Genomic DNA, 14,954 nt, shown 5'->3' with positions numbered 1-14,954 from the left:
TTATCTTCTTCATGCACAGAGAGAAAAGAAGGGAACTAATAGAACCTAGCAGAATGATTGCAGCTGTGTGCCACCAACCAGCATATTGGCTTTCTTCTTGTAATGTTGGAGGATTGATGAAAAGATTAGGGTTAGTTTGACAATTATGCATGGGTAGGTCAGCATGAGAGCTACGACTTCCGACTCCAAGACAAGATTGGAGAGACTATCCTCACTTGCCTCACAGTACTTACAAAGATCACAACTTGAGATCGTACTGCATTCTGGTCTGCATCCTATTCAGCATTCACATGAGACCAAATCTCTCCAGCAGGAACTCCGAGATCTCTAAGTTAATTGCTTTCTCCTGATATCACAATACCAAAAAAAGATTTTGCTCATTCTTAAAAGGTCAATCTTTTCAAAAAAATTTTATGATCCCTTAACAACTTACAAAAGAAAAAATATTTTACTCGAAATTCACAAGATTCACAAGAACCATTTAAGAAAGCATAGTCAATATAAATTATAAATATAAACTTCGTAAGCTCTAGATGATTACATGACAAAAGGTCTAAAGTGATCCACCATCACATAACAAACAAAATGAGGTTGTCAAACCAACGATCAACCCTCAAGTATTATATCAAATATCTCGGTTATAATTTTATCCATGACAGTATGATCATTCCTTACATTAGTTATAGTATAGCCATTCGTTTCATTGTTTCCCATTTCAAGACGAAGAAAAGCTAATGATTCCCGTGACACACTCTTCTTCTCCCTTTTGGTCACAGATTTAGTCATGCTCTAACCCAAGCTCATCATTGGATTCTGCCAACAAATTGACCCATGTCCATAATTAACGCTGGTTGGTTCAAAAGACAGGTTTGGTAACTACCTGTTGGGCATAATCCAACATCCAATCTCCTTAATCGTATTTTTATTATTTGAAGATCATCGAATCAAATTAATCAAGATTAACATATATCATGTCAGATATTAATTATATCCAAAATTTAATCCTTTCTTTAAATTTTTTTTTAAAAGATCGTATTTTGTCCACATGAAAGAACAATGAATTTGAGTCAAATTTGTCAGTTAGCTTATATTTGATTAGATTATTTTCAATCTTAAACTATGAATCGAACTCAATATACATAATTCGATTCTTTCAATCGTTTGCGAGGATCAAATCTAATATATATAATATGATTCTTTCCATATGAAACCGTCTTCTAAGTTCATCTTTCTTTATATCATACACAAATATTTACAACTCTAACAACAGCTGTTAACCGGTGAGCTGGATTTATCTCGAGAACAATATATTTCGGCAAGTGCTACCGCTACAATAATAAATCCTGGAAAGATTTAAGGGGATGAAAGGGTGACTCGGAAAGATATGTCTTGCAGAATCCTTCTTACGGTAGAATGTGCCCAGTTAATTGCTTTCATCACATTTGATCTGCAGGAAAACAAGAAACAAAAGGCGAAAAACATGAAACGAAAACAAAAGCACGAGGCAAACCAAAACTGCTGCATTGAGAATTGGGAGGATTCCTACTGTTTTTGTTTTATTTGTTCACAGAAAACAAACTTTGGCAGTGTTTTCTATGTCTCTTTGCCCATTTGCTACGTACATGCAGATTGGGAAAGAGAAGAACGTGACACTCATCTGGAGAGAGAGAGAGAGAGAGAGAGAGAGAGAGAGAGAGAGACGTCACATTTTTTCTAAGAGAACGTGACGTTTTGGACCTCCCCGCCGACACTACGGTGACTGCCACTTTCTGGGGAAGAGGATGATGAGGAATTCCAAAAGGAGGACGGCGACGGAGACCCGGCCCCGTCCTTCTCCCTCTTCGGTATCGAGTTCAGACTGATGGCCACAGGCGGGATCTCGGAGCTGCGCAGGTCCGGCGGCGGGTGGCGCCACTGTGGCAACGGCCCCGCCAATAGCTGTCGGGAAGAAACCTGTTAAAGCGGAATATTTTTTTTCCTCTTTGTATATCAAAATACTAACTTGGTATCCAAATGAAAATATTAATCAGCACAACATAAATAGCAGAGTAAAAATCAATCACACGGTGAGATCAAATCTTTTAACGTGGAAAACCCAATGTGAGAAAAACCACGGAACCGTAGTCCACCTCAAACTTCCACTATCAATAATACTGATAACAGGTTTACAGTAGATCTTCTCTAGAATAACAAGAGAATCAAAATAACATCAAGAACATAGATCTTGGTTCAAGAATAACATATATTCATCACATAGATGGATCTCCTCCAAAGAAAATTCTAGGTCTCACAAAGTAGATATCGCAGGAAAGTACCTTAGAGAGGGTAAATTGTAGATCAACACTGTTAGGATTGTAGAGTTTGCTGCAAAGATTCTCCACATAAAATTTGGACCGAAATTGATAATGTTTGGCCACCGATCGTCAAACAGAAAACTCAGAAACCTTACTTTCTCTCTCTATTTCTCTCTCCTCTTTTCTCTGCACGTCGTCGCACGCTGCACGCGCACTCTGATCTATTTTCCTCACCTTCTCTCTCCTCTTTTTAATTTTTTTCATTTGCTGATTTGAGCTCAATAGGCCCAATTGTCCAAGCCCACATATAGACTGTACCAACAATTCTCTCCCTCCAGCTCATATGGTGGGCTGTACCAAGTCCGCTCTTCGCCTACATGCTTCAAGCTTCTCCTTAGGTAAAGACTTTGTCAATATATCTGAACCATTCTCATTGGTATGCACTTTTTCCAATTGTAATTCTTTCATCTCAAGCACATTACGAATCCAGTAATATCTCACATCAATATGCTTGAATCTAGAATGGTATGTTGAATTCTTGGAGAGGTGAATGTCGCTCTGACTGTCACAGTAAACAGTATATCCTTCCTGTTTCAAGCCCAATTCCTGTAGAAACTTTTTTATCCATAAAGTTTCCTTACAAGCTTCAGTAACTGCTATGTATTCTACTTCTGTGGTTGATAGAGCAACACACTTCTGTAACTTAGACTGCCAAGAGACTGCTCCCCCTGCAAACGTCATTAAGAATCCCGAAGTGGACTTCCTGGAATCAGTATCACCTGCCATGTCTACATCTGTATACCCTTCTAACACAGGTTCATCATTACCAAAACATAAACATAACCTGGAAGTACCTCTTAGATATCTTAATATCCATTTCACTGCTGCCTAATGTTCCTTTCCAGGATTAGAGAGAAATCGGCTGACAACTCCAACTACATGAGCTATGTCTGGCCTAGTACAAACCATATCATACATTAAACTGCCTATTGCAGATGAGTAAGGCACTCTGGACATTTCTTCTTTTTCTTTCTCACTTGTAGGACATTGTTTCGAACTAAGCTTGAAATGACATGCAAGTGGAGAACAAACTGCTTTGGCTTTACTCATGTTGAATCTTTCAAGAACCTTTTCAATGTAAGTCTTCTGAGATAGCCAAATCTTTCTTTTCTTCCTATCACGAAGAATCTTCATGCCAAGTATTTGTCTCACCGATCACAAGTCTTTCATGGCAAAAGACTTACTTAGCTCTCTTTTAAGCTTTTCAATTTTTCCAACATCATGGTCAACAAGCAACATATCATCAACATATAGTAGTAAAATAATAAAATCATCATCTGAAAATTTCTTCATAAACACACAATGATCATATGTGGTTCTATCGTACCCTTGGCTCATTATAAAGGAATCAAACTTCTTATACCACTGTCTAGGTGCCTGTTTGAGTCCATATAAGCTTTTCCTAAGCTTACATACCAGATTTTCTTTTCCCTTGACTTTGAAACCTTCTAGTTGCTCCATGTAAATTTCTTCTTCTAAGTCACCATGAAGAAATGCTGTTTTTACATCAAGTTGCTCAACTTCTAAATTCAAGCGGGCAGCCAAACCAAGAACAACTCGGATAGAAGACATTTTTACAACCGGAGAAAATATTTCTTCAAAGTCAATACCTTTCTTCTAACTGAATCATTTCACAACTAGTCGTGCCTTGTATCTCTGTTGTGAGCTATTGCTTTCAGTCTTCAATTTGTAAACCCACTTATTCTTGAGAGTTTTCTTCTCTTTAGGCAATCTTACCAAGTCATAGGTATGGTTCTCAAGCAAGGATCTCATCTCTTCTTGCATGACTTTAACCCACTCACTCTTATTCTCATGTAGAATAGCTTCTTGGTAAGTTTCTGGCTCTCTCTCGTCAGTAAGTATAATATACTCATGTGGAGGATATCTGGTAGTGGAGGTGGCGGATGCAAGCGAAGCTGGCGAGAGGCGGATGCAAGCGGTGGAGGTGGTCCATGTCGGTTGCCTGTAGGCGACAACCCTCGTCGAAGCACAAGCCAATCCGATTCTTTCTTATATGAATGCGGTCGTCAGCGTAGTACACACGAGACACCTCATCCGGATTGGCACTACATAAAATGTCATTGATGCTCATTTCAACTTAGAAATATGACGACTTTAGATCTACACTTTTCCTAGTAAATTAAAATGCATTGGTTCTTCAAAGCATTTCACAGGAATTTCTTACGATAGGATTCAAAGACATAGCATACTTACGATAGGATTCAATAGTACGTGCTATTTCTTGTCTGATCATCAAATTCGAAATCAAAATCAAAATCAAAAGCGTCCACGTAAATTTGAAGTTTCAGCGTATACAGCTTCGAGATATGTGGCATTTTCTCTGAAACCATATCTGATAGGGGGGTCACCATATAGTCAACGGGGACACGGACTGTGATGCCAGCCATCCCATGGTTGGACAATCGAAGTGACCCCCCTCAGGGAGTAATGGCGACGCGACATGCCACGATGCCATCCGCGCGTGGCCCACACCCTGCCCGAGTGAACGACCATTAACGCTGACCCGACGTCGCCAACGTCACCCCCTCTCAGCCAGCGGCTCCGTCGCCCATACCCTGCACGTTCACCCAAACGCAGAAGGCGACGACCGAGGCCGCCCATACCCTGCGACAGGATGGTCCGCCACGCGAGCCTAATGGCGATGTCAAATCTAGCCAGAGGCATGACCCTGCTCTGACAGGCAGGAACATCAGGTAGTATCAGACCCAAACTATAAATAGTCCAGAGCCCTAAAGGTAATTAGGGGGGGGGGACAACGGCACGAGTTCTACACACAGAAATCCTCTTCTCGTCCGCTAATTAGATCGTCGGAGGGGTCGGGCCGAAGATACGGTCCGACCTTTGTGCAGGTACACGACGACCGCGTTACCGGGACGCTGCAACTAACCATCTCCGAAGACCACGCCCCGATCGGGTTGCTGCGAGCGCTTCCCCAAAGATGTCAAGAAGCTCTACCTGTGATCCTCGACATCCGGACCCCTGAACCGAGTCGTACCGCCCCGAGGTCACGGCATAAACAGGTGCAGACCGCATCAGATTGGCGCTAGAGGAAGGGCCCGAATGTCGAGCGATCCTCATGCCGACTCCGTCGGACCCGTCGCCCACGGAGAAAGAGAAATGCCGACGTCAACGCCGGATCGTTATTGGCGCCTTTTCAACGACTTAGGGATGCCACCCCCATTACCCGCGGTCGGCCCCCCGGCCGTACCGCCCGAGGCATTTTTCGCCCTCGCTAAGCAAGTACAGGGAATAGCGGAGATAATGCAGACCGTTGTCCCACTTATTTCTGAAATCAGGCGACTGACAGACGCCTCCACCGACCCAACCCAACAAAGGCCGAGCACGGGACAGGATGCAATCGGTGAAACCCGAGACGGGGCCGTTCACCACGAGAATTCGCCCGCACGCGTTTCTCCCGCACCCTCCCGAGCCGCGTGACGTCGCCCTAAGCCTGACTCCGTATCATCCGACTCGGCGGACAACTTCATTAAGGTACAATTCTCCCAAGTCAACCGCCGCCTGGACGAATTCCGACGTGAGCTCCAGAAGTCACGGGACGAATCAAATGAGGGCACCTCGGGTGGATCCCCTTTTGTTCAGGAAATACAAGAGAAACCTGTTCCCCTCAACTTCAGGGTGCCGGCCCTAGAAACGTACGACGGCGGCTCCGACCCAGCGGAGCATGTCGCCGCGTTCAGGACTCAGATGGCCCTCTACGGCAGGTCTGACGCACTAATGTGCCGTACATTCCCGACCACCTTCAGAGGACCAGCACGCGCATGGTTTAGCCGGCTGCGCCAATCCTCAATCACATCTTTCGACCAGTTCGCCAAGGAGTTCGAACAAAGCTTCCTTACCAGCGCGCGACCTCAGCCTCCCATAGCGGCCCTGCTGGCGCTAACGCAGCATGAAGAGGAGACGCTCGCACAGTTTGTAACACGCTTCGCCGCGGAGATCCGCGGGTATCCGGATACTCACCCTTCTTTGATCATGCAGGCGTTCCTGACGGGGCTGAAACCCTCGAGGTTCTTCTGGTCACTAATTGAGAAGCTGCCGGCCACTGTCCCTGAGATGCTCCACCGTGCCAACCAATACGTTGCCGGCGAAGCATTGGCAGTAGGAAGACACGCGATCGGGAAGAAACCGTGGATCGAGCAATCCCGAGCCGCCACCTCGTCGGTCGACCCGCAACCCCGTCGGAGGGTTGACCATCCCGAGCAGCGGCTCCCGAGGCCTCCGCCCCTCCCACTCAACACGCCTCGTACCGAGATCTTCCTCCAGATCAGGGAGAAAGGTCTTTTGCGGCCCCCCAATCCCATGAGAGCTACTTACAAAAATCGGTCGAAATACTGTAGGTTCCACCGAGACCATGGCCATGACACAGAGGACTGCCACGACCTCCAGAACCAGATTGAGGAGCTGATCAGAAGGGGGTACCTCGGCCGCTATCTCAAGGAACCTCGAGAAGCAACACTGCGTCCCCGGATGCCCGTCGAAATGCAGGTCGATGTCATCATCGGGGGACCGGCGGCAGGCAACAGCAGCTCAAGCTCAAGGAAATCCTACGCCCGGAGCTCGGTCGAGAAACGCCCCCGACCCGAGCTAGAACCCGAAATCTCTTTTGGGGCCGAGGAGGGGGAACGGTCCCATCATGACGACGCTCTGGTGATCTCCATCCAGATCGCCAACGCTCGGGTAAAGAGGGTAATGGTCGACATTGGGAGCTCCGCCGACGTCTTGTACCTCGACGCCTTCAAAAGGCTCGGCTTGCCCACCGAGGACCTCATTCCCATAAGCTCGGCCCTCGCGGGATTCACCGGAGACTCAATCTCCCCGCTTGGCACCACCACACTCCCTGTCACCATTGGGGAGGAACCAAGGACCAGGACAATAATGACTACGTTCATGGTGGTCAGCCTGCCCTCGGCCTACAACGTCATCCTCGGACACCCAACGCTCAACAAGCTGAGAGCGGTAGTCTCAACCTACCACCGAGCCATCAAGTTTCCCACCTCGGCAGGGGTCGGAGAGTCACGAAGCAACCCAGGAGAGTCGAGAAGGTGCTACCTCACCGCGGTCTCCCTCCCGAAGAGGGCATGCCTCCATATCCCAGACCCTCGAGAAGAGGCTGCCACACCAACGCACCTTGAACCCCCCGAGCAGCTTACCGAGGAGCTGATAAAGGGAGACCGACCCGGTCAGACTGTGAAAATCGGCGCGGCCCAACCCAGAGAAAACCAGCTCCAGCTCGTCGAGTTCCTGAAGGAAAACACTGATGTATTCGCATGGTCGCCCAAGGAAATGCCAGGGATCGATCGCACGGTAGCCGAACACCAGCTTAACATCAATCCCGAGGCCAAGCCTGTGAAGCAAAGGCCACGGAGGTTCACCCCCGACCGGCAGAAGGCGATCAGCGAAGAAGTCGACCGATTGACAAAGGCCGGATTCATTTCCGAAGTGAAGTTCCCCCAGTGGCTGTCAAATGTAGTCCTTGTTAAAAAGCCTAATGGAAGCTGGCGGATGTGCGTTGACTACACCAATCTCAACCAGGCGTGTCCCAAAGACTACTACCCGCTCCCGAGGATAGATCAGTTAGTCGATGCCACCTCGGGTTGCGAACTCCTTACCTTCTTGGACGCATACTCGAGCTACAACCAAATCCACATGGCACCAAAAGACCAAGAGAATACCGCCTTCATCACCGACAGAGGAATATATTGCTACAAGGTGATGTCGTTCGTCCTAAAGAACGCTGGGGCAACCTACCAGTAGAGGATGGTCGACAAGCTGTTCAAACGCCAAATTGGCAGGAACATGGAAATATATGTGGACGACATGATCGTAAAGAGCAGAACCGCGGAGGCGCACCTGGCCGACTTGGCGGAAACCTTTCAGACCCTCAGACGATTCAATATGCGTTTGAACCCCGCAAAGTGCATCTTCGGGGTTAGCTCGGGAAGATTCCTCGGCTTCGTCATCCACCAGAGGGGAATAGATGCCAACCCGGAAAAGGTACGGGCCATAACCCGGATGCACTCACCCTGCTCCGTCAAAGAGGTACAGTGCCTCAAGGGGAAGCTGGCGGCGCTCAGTAGATTCATATCCCGGTCAGGCGACAGATGCCTGCCCTTCTTCCAGGCCCTGCAACAAGTCAACAACTTCACCTGGACCCCCGAGTGCGAGGAAGCTTTTGAAGACCTAAAGACGTACCTTACCCGCCTACCCCGACTCGCTTCCCCTGAGCCAGGGGAAACCCTGGGCCTTTACCTAGCGGCGTCAGCACGAGTAGTCAGCTCGGTATTGGTCCGAGAAGCACCGCCGAAGCAGTAGCCTATCTATTACGTCAGCCACGTCCTCGCCGGAGCCGAGGCGCGATACCCCCCTATCGAAAGGCTGGCTCTGGCGTTGGTAAAGACAGCGCGAAAGCTGCGCCCATACTTCCAGTCCCACACAATCAAAGTCGTCACTGACCAGCCGCTGCAGAAAATCCTATCCAAGTTCGACGTGTCAGGCCGAATGTTACGGTGGTCGGTCGAGCTCAGCGAGTTCGACATCCAATACTCTCCTCGGAACGCCATCAAAGCCCAGGTACTGGCCGACTTCATCTCTGAACTAACGCCCGAGGATTGTGCAGATGGACGGAGGGACACCGACCGCGCGTGGACCCTGCACGTCGATGGCTCCGCCATCACCGGCGCAGCCGGAATCGACCTCGTCCTTAGAAGCCCTATTGGAGAAACCTACGAGAGGTCCATCCGACTGCAATTCCCAGCCACTAACAACGAAGCCGAGTATGAGGCGCTACTACATGGCCTACGCCTCGCCTTAGAGATGCAGGTAGACAACCTCGAGGTATTCAACGACTCTCAGCTGGTGACAGGACACGTGAATGGGAGCTACGAGACCCGGGACCCCACAATGGCATCATACCTGGCGGAAACGCAGCGGCTCGCCCGCCTCTTCAGCCGGTTCTCAATCACGCAAGTGCCCCGGGCCCAGAACGCATCAGCCGACGCCCTGGCGAAAGCAGCCTCCGCACGGGGTTTAGAAGAAACCTCCATGACCGAGCCCATAGCAGCGCCAACCATACCGTCCTGCGGCGTCGTCGAGACTCGAACCCCGCCCAACTGGATGGAGGAGATACTCCGCTTCAAGACAGATGGGACAGAGCCCGACAACCCAACGACAGGAAGACGACTAAGGCGAACACAGGCCTGGTATAGCGTAGTCGGTGGGAAGCTGTACCGCAGAGGTTTCTCACAGCCCCTCTTGCTCTGCCTCGCACCACCCGAGGCCAACACTGTCCTCGCCGAGCTTCACGAGGGAATTTGCGGGGAGCATATCGGGGGTCGGACCTTGGCCTTCAAGGCCCTCCGACAAGGATACTACTGGCCAACGATGCGCCGAGACGCCGCATCATACGTGCAACAATGCCAACCGTGCCAACAGCACGCCAGACTGCAGCATCAACCGGCGGTCCCTCTCAACCCGATGGAAATCGCTTGGCCCTTCGCCCAGTGGGGACTCGATCTCCTCGGCCCCTTTCCTCCGTCTTCGGGGCAACGACGTTTCCTCATTGTCGGGGTTGATTATTTCACAAAATGGGTTGAAGCCGAACCCTTGGCCTCCATCACCGAGAAGCAAGTTCAAAGCTTCACGTGGAAGAACATCATCACTCGGTTCTGGATCCCGAGGTCCATTATCACCGACAATGGGGTCCAGTTCAACAACGCCAAGTTTAAAGCTTACTGCTCGTCGTATGGAATACAACTGAAGTTTAGCTCGGTGGCGCGCCCCCAGACCAACGGGCAAGCCGAGGTAATGAATCAGGCGATTCTATAGGGCCTCAGGAGGAGAGTCTCGGGCACGCACGGAACCTGGGTAGACGAGCTGCCGAGCGTTCTATGGGCGATGCGGACAACCCCGAAGACGGCTTCAGGCGAATCCCCGTTCAGCCTTACATTCGGGACCGAAGCGGTCCTCCCGCCCGAAATGGTATTCCCAATTTTTCGCACCTCGGGTTACAAACAAGATGGTTCTGAGGAAGGCCTGAGAGCGCACTTAGACCTCCTTGAGGAAAGGAGGATCGAGGCCCACCTGCGCTCCCTGGCCTATAAAAAGGCCGTGGCACGAATGTACAACCGAAGAGTCCGTCCCCGCCCAATCAAGATCAGAGATCTCGTCCTCCGCAAGGCAGAGGTAACCGACCCGACCCGGGCGGGAGGCAAGCTCGCACCCAACTGGTAGGGCCCATACAGGGTCTACGACATGGTCCGAGAAGGGACCTACCGACTCGAAACTATGGAAGGAAACCACTTACCAAGAACCTGGAACGCAACAAACCTGAAGAAGTTCTATCCATAAAGAAAGATCAAACGAGGGCATGCATTATAAGGGACTCACGCGACAATAGTCAGAACGAACTACCTCCAATATAAAAGATATGTACATGCAATGGGTAGGCGATACAGAGATCAAAGGCCGACCCAGCCAAAAACAAAAAGTAAAATACAAATCAACTCGGAGGAGGCGTCTCGGGCCCATCATCAAAGGGAACGCTCCCCGGCATATCCACGCCATCATCCGCAGGGTGATCGGCAAAAGGGTCCGGCTCCAGCTCCCACTCCGGATGGGTCGATCGGGCGCGAGCACAGGCCACCCGGTATCCGAATTCATACGTCACCCACCCCGACCTTACCAGGCCACGCTCAAAACTCGCCGAGGCCTTGTACTCAACGACTGCTCTCTCCAGCCGCTCTGGCAGCGCTCGCTGCTCTTCCTTCAGGGCTTCCTTAGCCACCCAGGCCGAAGATCGGGCGGACTCAATGTCGTTCGAGAGCGTCTGCAGTTCATCATCCAGCGTTCGGGCCCGAGCCTGACTCTCCTCCAGCTTGGCCTTCAGGTGCCTCACCTCCTCCTCCAAAGCCGAGGCGCGCTGCTCGGCGGCTGCTACAACCTCCGGGCCGGACGACCGCCTCAGCTCTTCGTTCTCGAGGCGCAGCGCGGCGAAGGCGCTCGATTGGCGCTCAATCATCTTCCTAGCGTCAAGGGCCCGGTCGAGCAGAGCCATGGCGTAATGTTGGCCCTGCACCGAGATGTAACGTCAAGATCCACAGGAAATAGCCATTGAATGGGAGCGAGATGCCGGTACTTACCCAGACCAGAGACTTGGCCGCCCGATTTGCCAAGGCCTCCGAGGTCAGGCCGTAAAGCTCCTTGGCCAACAGCGGGTGCAGCGCGCCCCGGATGAACTCCTGGGCCATCGATCCATCGGCCCATACACGGCTGTCCGCTTTAAGGGCGGACCACCGAGGAACATAGGGAGTTCCTGCCGCTCTAGTAGGAAGGCATGTCATGCCCGGAGTCCGGTACTCCTCGTTGGCCGACCCACCGACGCAGCACAAGTCCCGCATCGACTTCGGGCGCAAAGAAGCCCCTGGCGCAGGATCCCCTCCGGTTGACCCGGCCGCCTCCTTACCTTTGGCAGCCCCCGAGGCCTCGCCCAGCGGAACGCCTCCCGCAAGATTTCGTTCACGAGCAGCCGACCTCGCGAACACCTTCCTGAACACGGTCTTCAGTTTCTTGGACGGGCGCCTCACGTCCGGAGAGCCCGGGCCACCCTCCGACGCCCCCCTTTTCGGGACGGCTCCCGAATCGTCGCCACCCCGAGGCGCGGCCACCCTGGATCGGCCCTGAGACGCTTTCTTCACAGATTGAAGATCCACCATTTCTGCAAAAGAAAGCCCGGTTGGTCAGGCGGCTCGAGACAAAAAGCTATACGCGGCATAAAGAACAACCATACCCCCGGCAGCCGGGCTCAGCCCTGCAGTGGCCAGCCACTCCTCGGTCATCTCCCCGATTGCCCGAGAAGAAGACAGAATGCCCCTCAGACGATCCACATCCGCCGACTCCCTGCCAGAAAGCAGCGGGAGGACATTGTCGATAGAGCGGGAGGTCCACCCAATGCTAAAGCCCCATCCCCGACTGCAACTGACAAAGAAGAAGCGGCTCTTCCAACCTTTATTGTTGGAAGGAGCGCCGCCGATTTTGAACCCGCTACGCGCGGCCAGGTAATAGCCGCCCCGACCCCGACACAGTCGAAAGCAAGCCAGAAATAGATCCCTGGACGATTCTATCTCGGCCGCCCGACACTCTCCAAGGAAGACGACTAAATAGCGCCACGAATTTGGCGCCATCTGAGATGGCGATATACCCCACTTACGGAGGCAGTCCTCAATCATGGGATGGAGTGAAAACCGTAACCCCGCCTCAAGGGCGCCCGCCGTCAAACCAAACCCCTGAGGAAACTGGTCATACGGGCGCTGACCCGGACGGGGGGCGGACAGGGTATAACCCTCCGGGATCTAGTAGCGAGCCTGAAGCTCCCCCAGAAGCTCCTCCGTCACCACCGAGTCTACGTCATGCCATTGCTTGAACTTCTCAAGCAGGGCAGAACTCCCTCCCACTTCTAGGGATACGCTCCTCGGAGACAAATGCCTAACCCCGGGGCGCTCGGAAGAGGAGGTAGAAGTTGAAGGAGAGGAGGAGGAGGAAGACGAAGACATCCTAACCTCAAGACGATGGGAAAAGGCCTGAGTCGAGAGACAGAGCGAACAGGGAGCAGCAGCGGCTGGACAGAATAACGGCAACCAAGCAGTGGCAGGGGAACCCCTCTGGGGAAGGCTTATGTATAATAAGCCGTGGACGACGGTCGAGCTTCCCGAGGAAGGAAAGAGCAGATCGCGGCCCTCGAGGCCAGCAGGGCACCTCAGAATCCCACATTCACCGATTTCGGAGATCCCGCCCAGGGGAACCTGATCCCCGAGAGCCGCGCCACCTCCCCTCGGAGCGCCACGTGGCGTGCAGCGCCGCACACCCCACCGCCACAACTTACGGCGCCTGCATTCTTGCCTTTGGAAGATAGCAAAGCAGTGACTCCCAGGTACAAGAAAGGCCTACGTCCAAGGCACAGCGCCAACGCGAGGCAACTTGCGACTCGTCGGTTCAAAGCATATCCCGAGCCGCTCCAGTTCATTTCCCGACTTGCGGCTCGGCGATCCAGTCATGGCGAGTCGCTCCAATTCAGTTCCCGACTTGTGACTCGTCGATCCAGTCATATTACGAGTCGCTCCAGTTTGGCCTCTGACTTGCGACTTGTCGGTTCAAAGCATATACCGAGCCGCTCCAGTTCATTTCCCGACTTGCGGCTCGGCGATCCAGTCATGGCGAGTTGCTTCAGTTCAGTTCCCGACTTGCGACTCGTCGATCCAGTCATATTACGAGTCGCTCCAGTTCAGTTCTCGACTTGCGACTCGTCGATCCAGTCATATTACGAGTCGCTCCAGTTCGGCCTCCGACTTGCGACTCGTCGGTTCAAAGCATATCCCGAGCCGCTCCAGTTCATTTCCCGACTTGCGGCTCGGCGATCCAGTCATGGCGAGTCGCTCCAGTTCAGTTCCCGACTTGCGACTCGTCGATCCAGTCATATTACGAGTCGCTCCAGTTCGGTTCCTGACTTGCGACTCGTCGATCCAGTCATATTACGAGTCGCTCCAGTTCGGCCTCCGACTTGCGACTCGTCGGTTCAAAGCATATCCCGAGCCGCTCCAGTTCATTTCCCGACTTGCGGCTCGGCGATCCAGTCATGGCGAGTCGCTTCAGTTCAGTTCCCGACTTGCGACTCGTCGATCCAGTCATATTACGAGTCACTCCAGTTCGGCCTCCGACTTGCGACTCGTCGGTTCAAAGCATATCCCGAGCCGCTCCAGTTCATTTCCCGACTTGCGGCTCGGCGATCCAGTCATGGCGAGTCGCTCCAGTTCAGTTCCCGACTTGCGACTCGTCGATCCAGTCATATTACGAGTCGCTCCAGTTCGGCCTCCGACTTGCGACTCGTCGGTTCAAAGCATATCCTGAGCCGCTCCAGTTCATTTCCCGACTTGCGGCTCGGCGATCCAGTCATTACGAGTCGCTCCAGTTCAGTTTCCGACTTGCAACTCGTCGATCCAGTCATTACGAGTCGCTCCAGTTCAGTCCCCGACTCGCAACTCGTCGATCCAGTCATTACAAGTCGCTCCAGTTCAGTCCCCGACTTGCGACTCGACGATCCAGTCATTACGAGTCGCTCGTTTGAGTCAAACATTACACAAGGACGCCATCCATCCACTGAACTCTAAAAAATCGATGCAACACGCCTCCGCCTGGGGGGGGGGGGAAGTGATAGGGGGGTCACCATAGAGTCAACGGGGACACGGACTGTGATGCCAGCCATCCCATGGTTGGACAATCGAAGTGACCCCCCTCAGGGAGACATGCCACGATGCCATCCGCGCGTGGCCCACACCCTGCCCGAGTGAACGGCCATTAACGCTGACCCGACGTCGCCAACGTCACCCCCTCTCAGCCAGCGGCTCCATCGCCCATACCCTGCACGTTCACCCAAACGCAGAAGGCGACGACCGAGGCCGCCCATACCCTGCGACAGGATGGTCCGCCACGCGACCCTAATGGCGATGTCAAATCCAGCCAGAGGCACGACCCTGCTCTGACAGGCAGGAACATCAGGTAGTATCAGACCCA

General features: G+C 52.1%; 1 protein-coding gene across 1 annotated transcript; it reads left to right on the top strand.

Moving 5' to 3' along the window:
- Positions 1–8,891: 8,891 nt before the first annotated feature.
- LOC135675240 (uncharacterized) lies at positions 8,892–10,217 on the top strand. The gene has a single exon (XM_065185518.1). It carries the CDS (start codon positions 8,892–8,894, stop codon positions 10,215–10,217), a length of 1,326 nt encoding a protein of 441 aa, XP_065041590.1.
- Positions 10,218–14,954: the final 4,737 nt, after the last annotated feature.

This window comes from Musa acuminata, chromosome BXJ1-5 (assembly GCF_036884655.1).
Source record: "Musa acuminata AAA Group cultivar baxijiao chromosome BXJ1-5, Cavendish_Baxijiao_AAA, whole genome shotgun sequence".
Taxonomy (NCBI): domain Eukaryota; kingdom Viridiplantae; phylum Streptophyta; class Magnoliopsida; order Zingiberales; family Musaceae; genus Musa; species Musa acuminata.
This window is presented reverse-complemented; position numbering and strand designations above follow the sequence as displayed.

Excerpts from the sequence above, each read along its gene's own strand:
- LOC135675240 (XM_065185518.1), top strand. The coding sequence starts at position 8,892 with ATGTTACGGTGGTCGGTCGAGCTCAGCGAGTTCGACATCCAATACTCT.